Genomic DNA, 20202 nt, shown 5'->3' on the forward strand with positions numbered 1-20202 from the left:
AAATATATATATTTTTTGACTGCAGGATTCATATAAAAATGCTTCAGAGAACAGAAGTGGGTAGCCTAATAGAATAGACTGTTTTTGTGTAATTTGGGGTGTGGTTGTGCTATTCAGGAGCATTGGTGGATGGACAACATTTGATAGGTCTCATTCCACTATAAAAACTTTTACATTTGGAGATCCATCATTAAAAGAAAATTACTACAAATCTTAATATTGGACTGTTGCTGAAGTGGTAGAACTACGCTTCTGACACACCCAAAATGGCAGCTCCCATCAAACCTTATATGAAGACAACTGCAGAGAAGAGGATGCTCTGTGCAAACAAACCTGATAAACATCTTAAACATAACAAAAAGATCAATCCTTGAAATTACAAATAAGAGACAGTGGAAGCCAGCTCCAGAAAAACATCATTTATACATGTATGTACATATACAAAGAACGCAAGTTCTAAACTTAAGGATTAGCAATGAAAACTCCATTTTAAACTTTTTTTTTTTTAAACAGGGTTGTTCCGCAACAACAGGGTTAATACAAAAACAAGCAATAAAATATACATTTTTTAAAACTCTTTATATTTTTTTTTTTCTTTAAAAATCCTCATTAAACATGCTTTAACATGAAAATGCCCGATTCAGAAAACAGGCAAAAACTGTAGCTAGGTTACCATCGATGCCCCCGTTACATTAACCAAACTGTTCAGCACTTAAATTTTATGTGACCAAAATTGCCCTGTCTTGGTTATGAAAAATAACTGCGTAGATTTGCAATGGAGGTAGCAGCCTCGTCTAGGATTGTTCATCAAGCCTTACCGAAATATTAGAAAAAAGTGTTAGGACTTTATGCAATGACAGGTCCAAAAATGAAAAAAAGAAAAATAATTAAAACTGTAGTGTAACAGCCCCTTAATAAGAACACAGTGTCTGGGTTGCCCACCATTTGTGAGATACTCCCCCTCTGCACAAGTTTGAAATGCAAGCAAACCAACAATCAATTTATGTCAAAAACGCTCATGTCAGTACTCTCGACACAAGAAAGCACGTTAAATAACTTTAATTACAAACATCTTCTGCTTCCTTCTTTAGGAGAACTGACCGTTAACAGGCATTAGCAGGTATCACACAAATGGTATGGACAGGGGACACGGTGGTTTGGCTGGGTGAGGAGAGGGAGAGTTCATGATAGAATTTTACATATACGGTAGAGTATCATCACCATATTATCAAGGAACCAATTCCCTTTGTCAGGTCATGAAGCCGGGAGTTCCATTAACCAACCGGCACTAAGGGCAACGCAGTCATTTGTTCCGATTTTGTCAGCCATTGAGTTTTTTGGTTTTTTTCTTACAGTGGCTGTTGTAGCCAGAATGTCCAGGATGGGTGGAAGATCAATGACAACAGTCCCAGTCAATATTTCCAAAATTTAGTGACAGTCCTGTCACCAAAACCCAAATCTCACAAAGAACCGATTACAAATTATACTCTCGGGGTTATTCAATAACACCAACCAATCAGATGCTTTTAGATTTCTGGAAGAGGCTAGGAAACAGACATCAGATTGGGTGCCCTTGGACATGTGTGCACACTGGAGAGTTTTATTAAATAAGCTCTAAAATGCTAGTTACTATACTACCATGGTGAATAAAGAGTAGGCTTTTGTTTTAAATTAGCATTGGAATCTTTTACTACTGAAGTATAATAAAAAAACAAAAAGAGGTTATGCAGTGTAAACAGTTATGTGTTCGATTCGCAGGATGCATTTACTAAAACTTTGAAAAAGAAAAAGTGGGTGTTGCCTATAGCAACCGATGATAGCTAGAATCGGATTGGTTGCACTATTGAACAATATTTGCAAATAACCTCAGCATGTAATAAAATAAGCTTAGAATATTGCAAAAAAAAAACAAACAGTTATTTTGGAGTGAAAATAAATTATTATTTTTTTTTTACTTAAGTTACTGGCATATGACAAACTGATTTATCTAGTATAAGGTTTACAAGTTACTATAAAAGTGTGCGCTAAGAAAAAATAAATGGCTCGCACCACACTTTTTAATGAACCAATGCGTGGGGCAGAACCTAGCTCAAGGTATATTATATCCATTTTGCAATATACATTTTCCTTGAATACTTTACAGCTGAAGATACACCCTGAACAGGTTTAAACAAATGTTAGTGAATTCCACTGGCAAGTTACCAGGCAATCGATATCTCCAATTTCTCTGCTGAGTACATACTTCTGGTATTTATAAAGCCCCCTGGTGGCTTCCCTAGTACTGCCCAGGTACTAGCCATTGAAAACATTTAAGATATACCAGTTAACTACATGCAGCTGAGGCAGCCATTTTGTGAGCTGAACTCAGCCAATCAGGTCACTGATGTCACCGTTTCCATGCTACATTCTGAAAAGTGGGTTCAGCACAGGAAAATGTCTGACTCCAGTACATGTAGTGTCCACTAACTTAGAATGTGTATTTTCAAATAATGTTGCTTCCTGACAGCTCTAGACAAGAGGCTTAGGGGTAGATTTACTAAAGGTAAAGTGGAGGTGTGGCCCAACAGCAGCCAATCAGAATCTAGTTATCATTTATCTTGTACATTCTAGAACACAGATAGCTAGAATCTGATTGGTTGCTATGGGCAACACCTTCACTTTTCCTTTTTGGAAGCTTTAGTAAATCTGCCCTTTGGGTATGTAATCACAGCATTGAAAAACACCTTTGAAAGTCAAAGTTAAAACCTTGTACTTGTGTTTTTGCTTTTAACAGAGCATTCAAAGAGTGTTCTCAAAGCCCCCCTGCAGCATAATGTACAATGTAAAGAATGTGCGCTTTCGTAGACCTTCATTATATTGTACCAATGTGAACATTCATGAAAGCTGCAGACAACATTAATATTGAAGCTTGGATGGTGTGTGTGTGTAGGTCCAATAGTCTCCAATAGTTTTTACACTATCAGCGTTATGATGAGTTTAATAGGCTTTAAGAACACACGCTGAACCCTTGATTTTAATGGCAGTGTGTACAAGACCTAAGCGTGAATATAGACAGGTTACGGTTTTACGTCATTTGCCATATAAAATGGTGCTTGATGTGGCCGTTTTTCTACTCTACACCGGGACTACCTCTAATCTGGTCAGGAATATATCAGGCACCGAACGTTGTACAACTTAAATAATCAGTAGCAGAAGAAGCAATATCTAAAGACGCTACTGTAGTGACAACAACGCCTTGAACTGGTCTCAGCCTTTCAGAAGACTGGAGCACAGGAAAAAGTTGCTGTAATCATACAGACATTGGAATTCATTATCTAAACTGAACCTGACCTGTTGATCTTGGTACAGCAGCATTCTTCCATGCGCCAGTTTTCGCACATATTCCTAGTGTCTTTAGTAACCTTAATGAGCGAATCAGGGTAGTTAAATTTATCACAGGTAAAACTGCAAAGAGCGGAGCGAAATGGGAATGAACATAGGCCTTCCGTTAAACTGGGAAAAATGAGTTAAGTTGAATTTGACTGGACAGCTTTAAAGTAAACATCGGGGCCTATTTACTAACATGGTGCACAGAGCAGTTTATGTACTGTAACCCATAGCAACCAGCCATAAACCGGCTTTTAGCAGTCAAGTGTAGTCATGTTAACAACTAAAAGACACACCTATACAACACTTATATTGTACATGGGAACAGCAGGAACCAGCGCAGTTTCTGTCTGTCCAGAGCAATGTTTCAAAACCTTTGTCAAAAGTCTTTAAATGAAGAGCGCTAGACGGATAATCCTAACTGGCAGGGCATGCTGGGAAATGTAGTTCGGCTACAGCTGAAGAGCTGCATGTTGTCTTTCCCTTAATAATTGCTAATCTTAATTGGTAAATACTAATTTACCTACAGCAAATATTCATAGCCAGAAGAAGCCAATACAAACCGGAGAAACATGGACGACCGTATATTTTTTTTTAAACAAGAAAGGACGTTTATAGATTGGAAATATAATGTGCTCTCTGACCATCAATCGTGGCCTACGCCATCATTAGACAAAAGGATATCGCCTAGAGAGCCAACATTTCTAGTGCGCATAATTCACTGAGGGATGACATCTCGTCACACGTTTAGTGTTTCATTTTCCCTGTGGATTTAAATTATACACACGTTCATTTGTCATTGGCTGAAAAATCAGAAAGAAGGGGTGTGTCTAATTATTTAAATTAATTTGACCACTTCCTACCCTGAGCTGTGATGCGGTCAGTATACCATAGATTGTAAGCTTGCGAGCGGGGCCCTCTTACCTCTCTGTATGTACCTATTACCCAGTATTGTTTTATTAATGTTTACTCCCAATTGTAAAGCGCTACGAAATCTGCTGGCGCTATATAAATAAATGTCGATGATGATGATACCAAAATTACGCAAGGTCTGGGGGAGATTTTATTATAATCATCATTGGCAAGCTCTACTAAAGGAATGTTTTAATGCAGCCAGTGGTATTTTGGTAATACACATTTCTGCTAAACTAAGTAGGTGTGTCAATATCAGGGCTGTACCTGCCCCCTCGCCCCTGCCCTCTCGGCACCACTGGTCAATACGTAAATGCATTCATAGGACTTTATGTCTTCTCACCGGTGGGAGATACAATTAGCTGCGTTCCTGGTGTTCGTGCAACATTTCCACTCATATAATATGCTTGGCGTACGAACCTTGCACATACATTTGTAAATTTGCCTCTCAGCCTACTGCCAATTTATATTCTAGGTGTCACTTGCCTTCAAAATATGACCAATAGCCCCAAAAACTGACGCATTCATCAAACTGATTTTTAGGGTTTTGAAAATAAAACGGCAGCCGCAAAGTTTGCTAAAAGCCTTTCAAATTTGTTTGTCAAATGCTTGTAAATAAAGTTTATTGATGTTCATAAATGTTCATTGACATCAATAGATTATATTTAATTAATCAATTAAGGACACAATAGAGATCTACATTGATGAGATAAAGGTTTGCCACAATTCTGATTAAACGGGAGTAAAAAGTTTATAACCAGTTCTCGTTCCTTAGTGTATATTTTCCTCGTAAGGGAGTAAAGCTCTATATATTTTTAGACATTGCAAGTATCGGTCACTGCCCTTTAGAAACGAGTCATCATCTATGTCAGGGGTCTACAACGCTAATCTGGCTGGTTTGTATTAGCACCAGACGGTATTATTTGTCCACAGCAGACTTTTGTGAATGGCGTTAGAGGACCCAGGGGACGGTATAGGTTGATCACATTGACCCACAGCTAAATACATTCACAGAAGCCAATTCCTCACCCAGCACATGTACCCGTGTTGGGTTTTCTTGTTAATACTGGTTGGCCTAGCGGATGTGTCACTATAAAACATGTGTCAAAAATTCCCAAGAGATACATAGAACTATTTGCATTTTACACCACTAAATACACAAAAAAAAAAGTCATTAAAACTGTAGAAATACCCAGAAGGCCTTGCAAGGAGTGTTGGGGGGCGCGTTTCCTTGTGGAATGTTGTCATCCCTTTATTTCTCTGCACGTAAAACGCGTGGCCACCACCGCGCCACGTTTTGGAAAATAAAAAGCTGAGCGTCTGCTCGCAGTCTGGAAGAACAAGTAAGACTTTCACCAACGTCGATCCAGAGCAGACTCAGCTGTTCCCAAGCGGCTTCCGAGGTCTACCAAAAAGGAGACCCTTCTGCCTGGTGGTTCTCTGCCACAGAAATCCCGCGGAGTCCTTGAACCAGCTTGGAGTCATGCTGACGTTTTACGCCCTTCACTTCCTTCCCATGAACAAAAAGAGAGAGAGAGAGTCTTCGCTGGAAGCCAAGTAACACAGCAGCGAGAGTCTTCACCTTGATACAGAAGAAAATTAAAAACACTCCCCTACATATAATGTGCAGGCAACATTTTACAAAATTAGAACGAGAAGGACGCCCTTGGACTATCTGTAAGCGTTTCCGTCCTTTCAGGAGGCTTCTGCTTCTCTCGCCATCATACATACGCACTCACATACACAAGCAAAAAAGAAAGGCCCGCTTTTCCCCCCTCTTTCAGTACCCTCTCTTCCCACACCCCCCTCCCCCCCGTGGTTTCATAGGAAAGGCCTGTTCTTTGCTTGAAGGTCCGACCTCCACAGCCAGCCGGCCCCGGATGACCACACAGAGTGGCTACCGCCATTACTTCCAGTGACACCGCATCCCAGATTCACGTCGGACAGCCTTAGACCCGGTTTGATTGAGGACAGTGGTGGGAGCCGTAAGCCAGAGAGTTGTTGTCGGGAGACTTCTGGGAACAGCGGTCTTGACAATTCTCGGAATGGGCACCTACAATGCAACGAGACACGGTTACGGTTATTACATGGTGGAGATATACGTTAGGCACATGAAAATGTGGAGGTCTCGTTCTTATTCCTTTAAAGCCCATGTATGCTTCAAACACCTTAGATAAGCCTATTAAACTTACGATACTTTAGATACTCTACAGGTTTTCATACATTGGTATTTGTTATCAGTACGATTTGTGATCAGTATAAGTCGTCTTAACTAGATGGTATTCACATGTCCTTGCCATAAAATACAACTGACTGAGCAACCAAATTGATTCTTAAATGGCCGGTTTGGCCAACTACTTATCCAGAACAGTTTGGCAGTGGTACCAACACCTGCATACAGTGGTTCCAGTCTTGTGAGATCTCATCAGTGCAAGATACGGGGCAATCATGGTGTGGGATTTGTAGCTAACCTATACAGAACAACCACTGTACTAAAAGCAACAAAAAAAGCACTCTACAGTAATTAAAAGTACATTAAAAGCCCTTCAACCCCCGGAACTTCTTAAGTGTGGATTAAATCCATTCATTATTGGGTTTTCACAGGAAATGCCATCTTATAGCAGGGGCATGTGAATACCTTATGATTTAAGAAAGCTTTTAGTGCTAATTATTTACAGAGGGCTTTTGGGATTGCTTTAGCCCAAACAATCCAAACATTAATGGTTGTTCTTAAAGGTTCCTGAAAGAAAATAATTTGGAACACAGCCCATTACAAGACAAAGAGTATACAGATTTACTGCACTCTCCAATTCAAAAAGAACCGCAATCTGTTTTTCTTCATCATCCACTTGAACAGTAGGTCATACGATTGCTCGCTTTCAAACTACAGAGCTAAACCATACATACAAAATATAAGAAATATAATTCCCTGTTAAAGCAGCAATCCCACACAGAAGTTATTTTTCTTTAAATAGCATTAAAAATGCATCTTGGTTATCCACCTACAAATCATAATATACTTTTCACTGGTTGGCAAACAAAAATGGCTGCCAGACACAGACACGGTCAATCTGCTACACAGACACAGGCTCACAGCATGTCATGTGATGTCTGAGGGGGGGTGAAGGAGGAGGTCAAAGTGCAGACAGAGCTCGAATGGGGTTTCCAAAGCCTCTCTGCTCACTACATTATGTGCCATATGGCTGTGGTTGTCATGGTAGCCCAGGATCATAAATCATTAATAGCAGCCTGAAGATAAAAACAAGGGAAATTGTTGAATACCAACATTCTTCTTATAGCCTGCCACAGTGATTTATGTTGAGAAAAACACCTCCATGGGATTGTTGCTTTAAGTATTTTCAGGTGAGAAGTTTTTCAACAAATAATTTGATTTTCAGCAAGCTGGTTTATCTCTAGACAACCCTTAAGCTGTTTTTTTCAGTGACAACTCCTACAACCTTCATATATCCACGATGAGGTCCATTTAGGAGGATTGTATCTAAAAGCCACTTCTTAATCCCACAATTAATTGACAAAGTGCACTTTTTACAATACTCATCTGCATTGTTTTAAAAGCATTTGGAATAAAACGTTTTAAGCCTTTCCGGCTTTGCTGCCGAGTGGAGTCCCATAATTCCAAAGAATTTACTTGCACCACAATCGGCTCATCTGAACGCTCAAACCTGGATCAAGAGGGTTTAGCTGCTACATTGTTGAATAAATTTAGCAAACGTTTGGTTTTTCAAAGTAAGACGCAATAAGCGGTGTTGATAGTGCAGGTACATTCAGTGTAAGTACAGGCAAGGGGACACTTGTGAGGCATTACCTATTAAAAGAATAATAGACAAATTAAAAGGAGTTTTTTTTTCTACACTAAGTGAAAACCTTCCCAGCATGCCTCACGGCACATTGTCAGGATGAACGATGTCTAATTAAACCTATATGTTTACCAATATGCTGAATTCGGGCACAATTAAGAAATATTTTTTCACTAACAGAACAAAGTTTGTCTGGATTGTAATAGATTCATTTTGGAACATAAATACAGGGCTATAATTCTCAAACAAACAAAAATTAATTAAGACCAGCTATAGTACCTTTACCTTTGGCCATCCTAAAAAATAATAAATAAAATAATAACAATAACATAATAATAATAATAATAATAATAATAATAATAATAATATATTTTCGTCATTTGTGCAGTGACTGGTTACTTTATTTCATGTGCCAAATATGCAAAGGCACAAATTACTCTATGTTATAAGAAATGTATTTGATTAGTAACTACAGCAACTTTTGTGTATATTATTTATATATACAAACCTCTCAAGGTAGGTAAGAAAAAAAATAAAATTAAAAATAAAAATAAAAAGATGTGTACAATGCTGCAGATTGCTGAATTCATGCACAAGGACATGGCTGCGGTGTCACAGTAAGCACAATATACATACTATGCTTTGCAATTTGAGCTTTTTGTCCAAAGTTTGGTTGAGCTCCATCCTAAGCTGCAGTTGAAAATCAGGCTAAGACCATTCTGTCCTCCAATAGGAACATTGGTAGGGGCCATCTCTGTTTTAACATACTAGCAATGAAAACGTTGAAATGTATTATTTAATTAATCTTACCCTGGCGCAAGTACTGTAATGTTGCATTCATCAACTCTGCACAAAGAATACAGCAGATATTGACTGAACCAATAGTAAGCCTACCCTATATCTTATTTATGTACACGAGAAATAGGTTCCATTATTTTCTGGGCCATTACTTTTGCTGGACGAGTCAATGAGGCTCATTTAAGTGCAAATTGGCCAAGCACAAAACCCTCTTAATTTGTGCAACGCTGGTTTGGGGAGCAAGATGACGGCACTCACAGATAGGATGCATTAGAAAAACAAAAAAACACACACACACAAAATTAGAATCCAGTTAAAAAGAGTCCATCAGTACTTCAAAGTCTAAAAGTCCATATCCGAACAAAGTCTCTTAAAACAACCAAAGTTCCTGATTGGGATCCAACAAAAATCTCAAAGAATTCCGCAAATTTTCTCCCGGGATGAGAGTATATGTAATCAAAGCAGAAAAGATATCATAGCGCAACATGTATGCTGAATAATAACTCTCCACAAAAAATATCCCCCTTAGTCTAATGTGTGTATAAATATAAGATAATATCACCACGTGATTAAAATTCCTCACCCTCTCGGGTTTACACTTACGAGAAGATAGTCTCAAATCAGCTTTGTATCTAGGAGGTGCGTCCTTCGCTTTCAAAACTAATAAGCAGGTTCCCCGGCACACTCTTATATTGAACACCGAAAAAGAGATTGCCAATCATCATCATCTATTTATATAGCGCCACTAATTCCGTAGTGCTGTACAGAGAACTCATTCACATCTGTCCCTGCCCCATAGGAGCTTACAATCTAAATCTCCTAGACCAAGAGAGACTAAGGACAATTTAATAGCAGCCAATTAACCTACCAGTATGTTTTTGTAGTGTGGAAGGAAACCGGAGCACCCGGAGGAAACCCATGCAAACACGGGGAGAACATACAAACTCCACACAGATAAGGCCATGGTTGGGAATTGAACTCATGACCCCAGTGCTGTGAGGCAGAAGTGCTAACCACTGAGCCACCATGCTGCACACAATGTATTATCTTAGGATCATTTATTATACATAAATATAAATAAAACATAGAGATATAAAAAATCTGCTAACGGAGGACGGACTCCACCTACAAGGTTTGACTCTTACCCCACTCAAGATGGATATCGGCTTTAAGAGAGAAACTAATCTCACCCGAACGGCGGGGTAACCGACTTGTTTCTACCACAGCTGCTGGGAGAGATGAGTAAGACCAGTTTGGCGTGTACCCCTCCGTGGTTTTTGGATACATCTTACATTTGAGGAGTGCAAACTCTAATTCCTTGTTTACATTATCTATAACACATTATAGTGGACTGTGTGCAGGTAAATAGAGGGCAGCTTTTGTCAGCGTAGGAATATCCATCTTTTCTTCTATACTCGCAGTAGACGCACCAGTACGCTTAGTTTTATGGAGCAAAGCAAAAAATAAAAAGAAGAAAAGAAGATTTCATTTTGTAGTGGAAGATTATCAAAATAAATTCTTTCCTTTGCGATAAGGTACACAGCCAATACAACGCAGTGGAAAAGTTCGAATGTTGCCACAGTTCTGAAATGTGACGTGGTACATTTGTATCTTCCACGTGCAAAAGAAAAAGCTTGTTTCAAGCCCGTGCATTTAAAAATAAATAGATAAATAAAGCATGGCTCAAACAGTCCCAATATCCTTGTAGGATTAATTTAACCCCGTCACTGCGGAGGCTTTCCTAGCCACTGTGGGGAGCATTTTTGGGCTCATCACATTTATTTAATGCCTGTTGATCAAACAAGATCAGCAGGCAGAAAACAGGGGAGCCATCGTTTAAAAGAGGGAAGCTCCAGCTAAGTGATAGAGGCTATAACAAAAAAGCATCCTCCCCTCATGGAACGTCACACGGACTTAACAGACTCTGCCACTGATTCCGCAGCGCTGTACAGAGAACTCACTCACATCAGTCCCTGTCCCATTGGAGCAGATAACTGCGAGAACTTATCTGATTTCTTAGCCCCTTAAACGCAGAAGACAAGTAGGACACTATAGAGGGTAATGTAGAGGATGAGTCCCGCCCGTCCTTCGCTCTCAAGGGATTACGTCAACAATGAGACGTTTCCACTCTTGCACAGTCTTCATAAGTAGACACTTTCAAGTGCTTCAGATGGTGCAAATCTGAAGCATTTTGTGCTACATATACAGGATGCTAAATGTGAGGAGACTTTTTTTAACCTATCTTTTGCTGGCCTTGTACATTAGGATCTGCTCATACAGAGAGGAACTGTAGTTAAGGTCACATGAGGACAGCAGCTGACACAGCGGAATGATTACTGCCCTATGTAGGTCTTTATTGTACAGATAACATGAGTCTGGGGCACATTCCTCAGCTCTGTCTTGGAATCACATGAAGTTGATATTCCCACCGGTGGCCACCTCTGGCCTAACCTCACACTCACATACATATTCATGGGAACAGACTGCTGGGACACGCTTGTAGCGGCCCACTGCAGCACTGATGGGGCCCCCCCTTTCTACATTGTTATTTTAGGTGTGCACGGCTGTAGGGAGACAGCTCAAACAGACTGTGGCCAACACAATAAGCTCTTTTCATGGCAGTTAGCAGCCTCCTCTGACGGCACAATGAGCCCACAAGTTTACAGCTCAATAGAGCCACAGGGCAAACGTGTACCGGAGGCTCGGCTGCTGATGACACGTGTGCAGAATAACTCTACACTGTCCAAATCATTCATCATCATTTATTTATATAGCGCCACTAATTCCGCAGCGCTGTACAGAGAACTCACTCACATCAGTCCCTGCCCCATTGGAGCTTACAGTATAAATTCCCTAATATACACACAGACAGACAGAGACTAGGGTCAATTTGTTAGCAGCCAATTAACCTACCAGTATGTTTTTGGAGTGTGGAAAGAAACTGGAGCACCCGGAGGAAACCCACGCAAACACGGGGAGAACATACAAACGCCACACAGATAAGGCAATGGTCGGGAATTGAACTCATAACCTCAGTGCAGCAAGGCAGAAGTGCTAACCACTGAGCCACTGTGCTGCCCTACTATTCACTAGCATAGGTGCAAAGAGGGGGCGTGTCGGCCACGGCAAAGGGGGGGGGGCGTGTCGACCACGACAAAGGGGGCGTGTCGGCCACGGCAAAGGGGGGCGTGTCGACCACGGCAAAGGAGGGCGTGTCGACCACAACTCCAGGCTGTGAGGAAGCAAATAGGGTTTGTATGAGATCACTACGTAAGCATGGGTACAGTTATTTAATGGACTGGTTGGTTTGATTGCTACAGGCACCATTAATAAACATGATTTTAAAAGATAAATCGACCTTTATGGATTTTCTTTAACCTCTACTAGACATTATAGACCCATATTGTCACATCTACACATACAAGTTCCCGCTAACTTTTTCCATTGGTTAGGTATACTCTCTAGAAGAGTGTATCTAACAGTAAGTGCAGCTGTAGGAATGGTCTGCACACTCCTGACCCCTGAACACAAACGTCAGCAACGGACGGTGCAGCAGGGGCCGAATATTTGCCAAAGGAGGTACAATCCCTCCCCCCAGTCAACGCAACGCAAGTCCTTTTCTGGGTCATTTAGGACTGAAGTTGTGGAAGAGAGTTTACATACTACGGACTATTAAACCTCCCAGTTAGATATCTGTCACTCTACTTGGTATGAGACAATGTATATGGTGGAAGTCCAGCACATAAACAAATTTTAACACAAAACAAAAACAGTTTTCATTGTCTTTTTGATATAGAACCCCAGGGTCCCACCAAAGGTTTCTGTAGTGGGTCAGGATTTAAATATAAATTAGTAAAGAATAGACACAGACAATCAGAAGATCCGGGTAAAGAAGTACAAGGTCAATATGGATGTATAGACTGGGTCGATCAGACCACAGGATTATGGTGGCACTAGATAGAGGGGGATACCTGCACTAAGGGTGGGTACATTAGAATTAGAAATGTGAACCCCAACTCCTACCAATGTACCTATATACATAGAAGCTAAATTAGCCAGTTACCCCGGGTTCTCTATTCCTCCAGTTCGTTTGACTGATTGGTCCACATGGCCAATCCACACCAGCGCAGAGAGACGGCACGCTAGCTGGCTTCATTCACTAGCGTGCAAAATCACCATGAAAAATCAACTCAATTAGCAAAACTTAAAAATTGATTAACATACGTTCAGAGGGGGTCAGCTGACGTGTGCTGGAAAATTAGATTGTTCTCCTTATAGAGGTTTAAATATGATTGTCCCTGAATCACTTCCCTATTATAGTAACCCTATTTAAAGTTTTTAATCTAGACACAATATTCTTCGCTCCTTACGGTGTTGAGGTTGGATAGGGTCAGGGCCACCATCAGGTGGGGTACAGGAGGTACCCTTGTACCGGGCCCGGGCTCACCAAGGGGCCCGGCGGCACACACTTACCAGGGGGCCCGCTGTCCTCCAGTCCCGGTGTCTTTGCTGCTGTCTTCAGCCTGGCATGTGGGTTCCACCAACAGGACGTTCGGCTTTTGGAACGCAAACTTGCGTTATAAATGCCCGCCTGCTTCATTGTACTGGGCCCCACGGTTTCTAATGGCGGGCCTGGATAGGGTATTTATTATATGCGGTTTAATTAAACAGGTAATGATTCTCTTAATTGGGCCATTATCTGTATAAATAACAATATATGGTTTTTCTTTACTTGTGTTACATGAACTATATTATATCGTTTTCCAACTGTTGCTACCTAGCCGGCTACATATCAGATAATACTAGATTAATAACAAAACTGTTTAATTACCAAGAGTGCTGTAAGATGAACAAGGTAATAAATTCCGACAGAGGAAATGTTGGCAGTTAACCTGCCGACGTAAAAACGTCGACAAGCTAAAAGACGACACTCCATCGTGTGGACAGCTTGACAATGTCGACAAGGTGATTGTCTACATTCACAATGCTGACATTAAAAGACCAATGCCGACATGATCAAGCTGTCCCCACAATGAAAACTGACATTTCCACTGTCGGCATTCTGACCGTGGGTGGGGGGTACGCGTTCTCGGTGCGGAATATTCCAAGCAAGCGAGTCCGACTACTGAGGTGTCCGTCAAGAGATTTGAACGTCAGTGCCACTTCTATCCCTTTTAATTTAAAGCGGCAATGTTTGGTTAAGCTTAACCTGCGAGGTTTGACATTGCCGCTTTAAACTAAAAGGAATAGAAGTCGCACTGACGTTCAAATCTCTTGACGGACACCTCAGTAGTCGGACTCGCTTGCGGTCAGCATCCTGCGCCAATTGGACAGCTGCAACTTCGGAATACAGGTAAGTCTGCTTTTCTTTACATCGTATTTTACAGATTCGTCTTTTATTTGGAGGACTTCTCGGTGCCGTTATGGTGGTAATTGTAATTACAATTACCACCAATGACCATCACCGATATCTATTGACCCCATGCCGTGGACTTTCTACAAAGAAAATAAACTTGCATTAAGTGCAAATCCCACTTAGCAAACACAGTATCTGCAACATTCAATGACATTCCCTGACTGTACAGAGAGCAGACAGTCTCTCCCCATCCATCATTCAGGCCTGTCCCGCAGTATGAGATCATTGCCTGGATGTTAACCGTCAAAAGCAACTAAATAAATTATTCGTTTTGGGCTTTCGCAACAATCTCTTTGTTAGCCATCCAAGATTTAAAAGGTTTTGTAAGGTTATTCCTCAGATGCACTCTGGAAAGAGCATTATTTTATTTCCCTTGTTTTAATTAAATAGACTTAAACATCAGTTCTTAAAAAGAAACACAAGACTGATCTTAGCAAAATATTCGACCATGCCAATGTTTAAAACAAACTAAAATATACCAATAATGAATATACTGTATTACCAAACAAATGAAAAGCATGAGACCCGTATCCATGCCTTGTTGAAAGATAAAATATTTAATGTATTTAAGCGACAAATGTAGGTGTAAAGCAGTTTCCATGACAACAGATCTTTTGTGCTCATATTGCAAAAAAAAAAAAAAAGGAAAAGCAGGATCTGTGAAATTAGGACCACTAAAGATCACAGTTACCAACAGTAAATGAAGCACATTATTTTATTTATTGTTTTATTCTGAGTATTTCACATAGCGGTGTTACTTCCTTAGAATTGTGACATGTGTCATGTAAACTGTACAGTGTTTTCTTATATTCACCCCTGCAGTGGTTGTACTGTGTAACGTTTATGGGCGTTAGAAGTGGGATGACCCCTGACTACCATGGCAGATTGCAGTTGAGGAAGGGGAAATGGACTATAACAAATGTTTCCAGACAACCAACAAACAGTTAATCTGTACAGTCCACCCCATACTAGAACGACTCATGGAAAAAAAAGGACTGGACTATACATTGCATCCAAGAAAGCAAAAAGCAATTAAAAAAAACGTGGTACACACAAAAGTGGGGGCAGAATGGATAAATATAGGTTTTTGGTTGAGAAACCATTTAAAGGCGACAGAAATGTGTTCATCACATGTTCTCAAATATTTTAGGCAGAGAGAAACAACTTGAACTCCCCACAGGTGATACCCTCTGGCTGACGCCTGCTTGATACCTACTCTACAGTACCTCCATGTCAAGGCTACTGACTCAAGTCAATAAATTATGCCGAGGAAGAAGACAAAGGGTTTCTTAAAGTTCAAGAGGTATATTAGCTAAACTGCGGGTTTGTAAAAGTGAAGATGTTGCCTATAACAACCAGATTCTAGCTGTCATTTTGTAAAATGTACTAAATAAATAACCGAAATCTGATTGGTTGCTATAGGCAACAGCTCCGCTTGTTTAATAAATATACACCCAAGTGTACGACAACAGTTTCCGTGCTGGAGAGAGATCCATGTCCTGGATCATATAACTATTTCCAAGTGATTCTGTACAATTACGGAGTCATTACACTTTATCAATGTATCCTCATTGCTGAATTTCTGTTCATGGAAAGTGATCGGCCAATAAACTTGTAGCACCTAGAGGTCAATGTTCCTCTATTATACACCACATCTCTACCATCGGTAGTAATGGTAGTAATAATGTGTAGATTATACATTTTCAAAGATAACAGAACTTGCTTGGTTCCACCTACTACATATGGATTTCCAACAAGATGCTCTGGAAATATTCATAATTGGATTCCCATTCTCCCATTACTACCGCAGCATCTGGAATTTGACATCTGGACGTAGAACACCAGACAGTCCTGCAGTTCGTTAGGTTGGAATGTGATGGAAACAACGACGGGGAACAGCAAGGACCCATCTCACATCACAGGCAAGTTTTCAGGACCAGAGAACCGATTGATGAAAGAGCACCCTTGGGATGGGTAAGTGAGCAGTTTATCCCCTCAAAAACACCCTTGCATGTTACATATGCCTTTTGTAAGGCTTCATAGAACAAAGCCAACATAGAAGGATATGTTATACTAGACGACATTAAAAGGGATTAAAAAATGGTGATCGTATTCCAGGTCACCTGTACGATGTCACACAGTCCTCACTGCCACCAATCCAGGGCTTACAGACTGCTTCAGGGGGCACTCACCATGGTTGTCTCCAGGCACCAATAAGTTACCGTGGCACGGGCTGGTGGGAGTGGTCTGCCCAGGCCCTTCCTGACTGGTCCCCAGCTGCAGTTTGCGCATGTGACGTACCACGGCGGTAGCATTGAATGCTTGCTGTATGGGAGAGAGAGAATGGAGGTCAAACATACAGTGTAGAGTCCATGGAAAAATAGCTGTGCAATAAGGACAGAGCAGGAAAGTGAAGTAATTTGTGATCCAGGCATTTCTTACCCACAATCAGACAGTGAAAACAAACAAGTTGGATTTTGCTTTGCATAGAGTGTGATTACCACAGTCTACCTGCATCAGTATGACAGGAGCCTCACATCACCACACTGTGCAGCTGAGGGAGACCCTGCTGCTTCCACTATATAACTCTCAGTCTGTGGCTTCCTGCTGCCCCCATTCCCCTCCTAACATCATGTCACTGCCTCTATCACATGCAGTACCTGTCCTCACTAACACATCACTCATCTCCTGATATACTCTGTGCTGCTGGGGGACCCTGCTCCTTCCACTATATAACTCTCAGCCTGTGGCTTCCTGCTGCCTCAATTCCCCTCCTCACATCATGTCACTGCCTCTATCACATGCAGCCCTGTCCTCACTAACACATCACTCATCTCCTGATATACTCTGTGCTGCTGGGGGACCCTGCTCCTTCCACTATATAACTCTCAGTCTGTGGCTTCCTGCTGCCTCCATTCCCCTCCTCACATCATGTCACTGCCCCTGTCCTCACTAACATCCATGAGTGGATAGGTCCCTGCCTCCCACATAATCAGCACACTAAAGTTCTGAAACACTAAGTGCTGCTGTGATCTTTCCACTAATGTGATTGGCAACACATTGTTCTACCCCATTCAAAACTGAGGACATATAGATAAGGAAGAGATTAAAATGAATTATAAAAAAACGACACTCTTCAAACATGGTAGTCTAAGATAAAGATGCTATTTTCTCTTCGTACATCACGGGGTTGGTTTTAGGATAGGACAATGGATGTAGCTCTTGAAACATTTGTCTTCTACAAATGAAAAAATTGCACAAGATTCTAGCGAAGAACTATGTATTGTATTCACACCCTTCATAGCAAAAATTGTATTTTCGTGTATTTTACTCGGATACTACTTATTAGGCTAAAAACAAATAAAAAAAAAATCCCATCAAAGATTTACGGGGCCAACAGTTTAAATGTGTTGGTTTATTCTTGAAGACAAATAATAAAATGTGTCAGAGATTCGAGTTGTGCAGAGAGAAGATTGAGAATATTTACAGAAGGTGAGCACCCCCTGTTGGTTAACATGGGAACTGCAAGGGTTTTATTTAAAGACGAATCATAGATTAGTTTTGATGGCACAGTAGATGTAACACAGATTTTTTTGGCCCGGATTCATCTTCGAATGCAACTTGTACTTTTTAAAAAAAAAAAAAAAAAAAAAAAAACAACTCTCCATACTATAAATTAATGAAAATATATGCAAACATTTACTGTACACTGCCTACCCTAGTCCGCCTCTTACCGCCCCCGTTCTGCCCTTCCAGTCGTAGGCAGCTGGAAGGGTCATTTGCGTGCGGACATGAATTGCGCTCATTGGCGTAAATTCCGTTTCTGACCAGGCGCAGAACAATTTCACGCAGGATACAGCACGACATGGGTAAGAAGACGACTCAGCCCCTTTATCTCTTATATTTGACCAAGTACAAACCAAGTACATTCATTGTACCCTATCTGTGAGAGGTAGACTCACCTTCCAGCGGCTTTTGGCGAAGTTTTTTCTTATTTGCTCGCTGACAGATTCGTGAATATTCTTATCGAGAGCGGTGTCCCCGGCAATCCTGTGATAGATACAAGAGTAACATAAAAGAAGGCAGTAACACTACACTAGTCACCTGTATAAAATAAATCAGCTACATACAATCAATGGTTAGCTATATTAGAATAAAATTATATAAATATATCTAATATATAAAAGCCTAGCGGCGTGTGTTAGTGTGTGTGTGGAAAAAACTACCGAATGACAGAGTGCTCAAGCTGCAGTGCCACCTGCTGGGCGGAGTTATATACTACACTGACCTACTAAATTCTTAGCATTATCTAATATATAAAAGCCTAGCGGCGTGTGTGTGTGGCGATGAAGATGACAAGAACCTTTTTAACATTAACACCTGAAGTAGCTTGATTTGACTAGAATGCATGAGTATCATGCACGGGTTAACAATATATATATATATATATTCTTTTATGATTCAAGTAACAGTGTGAAGTTTCAGGTCAAAGGACTTTTTAATTGCCTGTCATCTTCGGTCATCTATCTCCTTGAATGTGATTGTGGTCTTAAGTATGTTGGTAAGACCAAGAGATTTTTGAAAATCCGCATACAAGAGCATGTCAGAAACATAAAAAATAGGGTTCTTAGTCACTCTGTGTCTAAACATTTTGCAGAGAGACATCAGGCTGATCCCTCATCCATTAAGTTTATGGCTATAGAGAAGGTTGAACTAGGACCAAGAGGTGGTGACCTACAGAGGAAACTGTCTCAGAGAGAAATGTATTGGATTTTTACATTGAATACACTCACCCCTTTTGGGCTTAATGACAGCTACGAGATAGCCCCATTTTTATGATTCTTCTTTCTGGTGTTTTATTTCATTATTGTCAGGATCTTACTTTACTAGTTTAGATTTTGGTCATAAGATGTGTGGTGCTACATCCCTGTTTTATTCCTATGTACATCTATATTACTTATGCCATTGTCTCATTGATGGCATGATTCATACATAATTTGGTTTTGAGGTTGCCTCTCAGAAATATTTACTATTGCACTTCTGCACATGGAATACATGTATAGTCATTGTTAGTTACTGTGTGTTTAATAGCATCTTCTCCTGTATTATATTAATAGGGTTTAGTAGTAATGTCCTCCCTTAATAGTTTTTTCATGTATTAGCATGGTGGGTGCTACACTTCCATTCTTTGTCACATTGTATATGAAGAATACTTATTTCCATTCATCTTAGATGTCTTTACATTCCTGTATCTTTTTCTATTAATCTTGCATATATGTAACATATATTTTTCTACTGTATATAAAATACTGCTGAATAGCCAGTTCTGTTGCTGAGTTATGAGAATAGGTATATTTCATATATGTGCAGTTTCATTTCACCTTTTTTTACCAACCCACTTCACTATATAATAATTTATGATGGGTACTACATTTGTACTGTATTATGTTTATCCTATATCTACTTATGAGATTCTGCTATCTAGGAGATTAGCCATTGTTGTGTGTACTCTTTCCACATTCATTTGTACTGTATTATGTTTATCCTATATCTACTTATGAGATCCTGTTATCTAAGAGATTAGCCATTGTTGTGTGTACTTTTTCCAAGCTGTATTACTAACTATCTTCGGATGCCACAAACGAGGACATGGTTTTACTATAGCAATTTTCCTCTAGTGTCTGGTGTTTCTCACCAGAGCTAACCATGTGACTGATGAATCAATCATGTGATTGAAGCAATGCGCGCGTCATAGACGCTACTGCGCATGTCCAAGATGGCGCTGGCACTATTTAAAAAGCGCTGGAGATTCCTGCTTCTTTATTATATTATTTTTTCCTCCTGATGAAGTCTGAACATCTAACCAGACGAAACGCGTTGAGGAGTGTCTAA

General features: G+C 40.3%; 1 protein-coding gene across 1 annotated transcript in view; it reads right to left on the minus strand.

The window, feature by feature from the left end:
* Positions 1–404: 404 nt before the first annotated feature.
* CAMK1 (calcium/calmodulin dependent protein kinase I) overlaps positions 405–20202 on the minus strand; it is a 114367-nt gene continuing 94569 nt past the window's right edge. The window contains 3 exon segments of the mRNA XM_075184198.1: positions 405–6331; positions 16503–16635; positions 18273–18401. Of these exon segments, the coding sequence (XP_075040299.1) occupies positions 6228–6331; positions 16503–16635; positions 18273–18401 (366 nt within the window). The 3' untranslated portion in view covers positions 405–6227.

This window comes from Mixophyes fleayi, chromosome 8, assembly GCF_038048845.1.
Source record: "Mixophyes fleayi isolate aMixFle1 chromosome 8, aMixFle1.hap1, whole genome shotgun sequence".
Lineage (NCBI taxonomy): Eukaryota > Metazoa > Chordata > Amphibia > Anura > Limnodynastidae > Mixophyes > Mixophyes fleayi.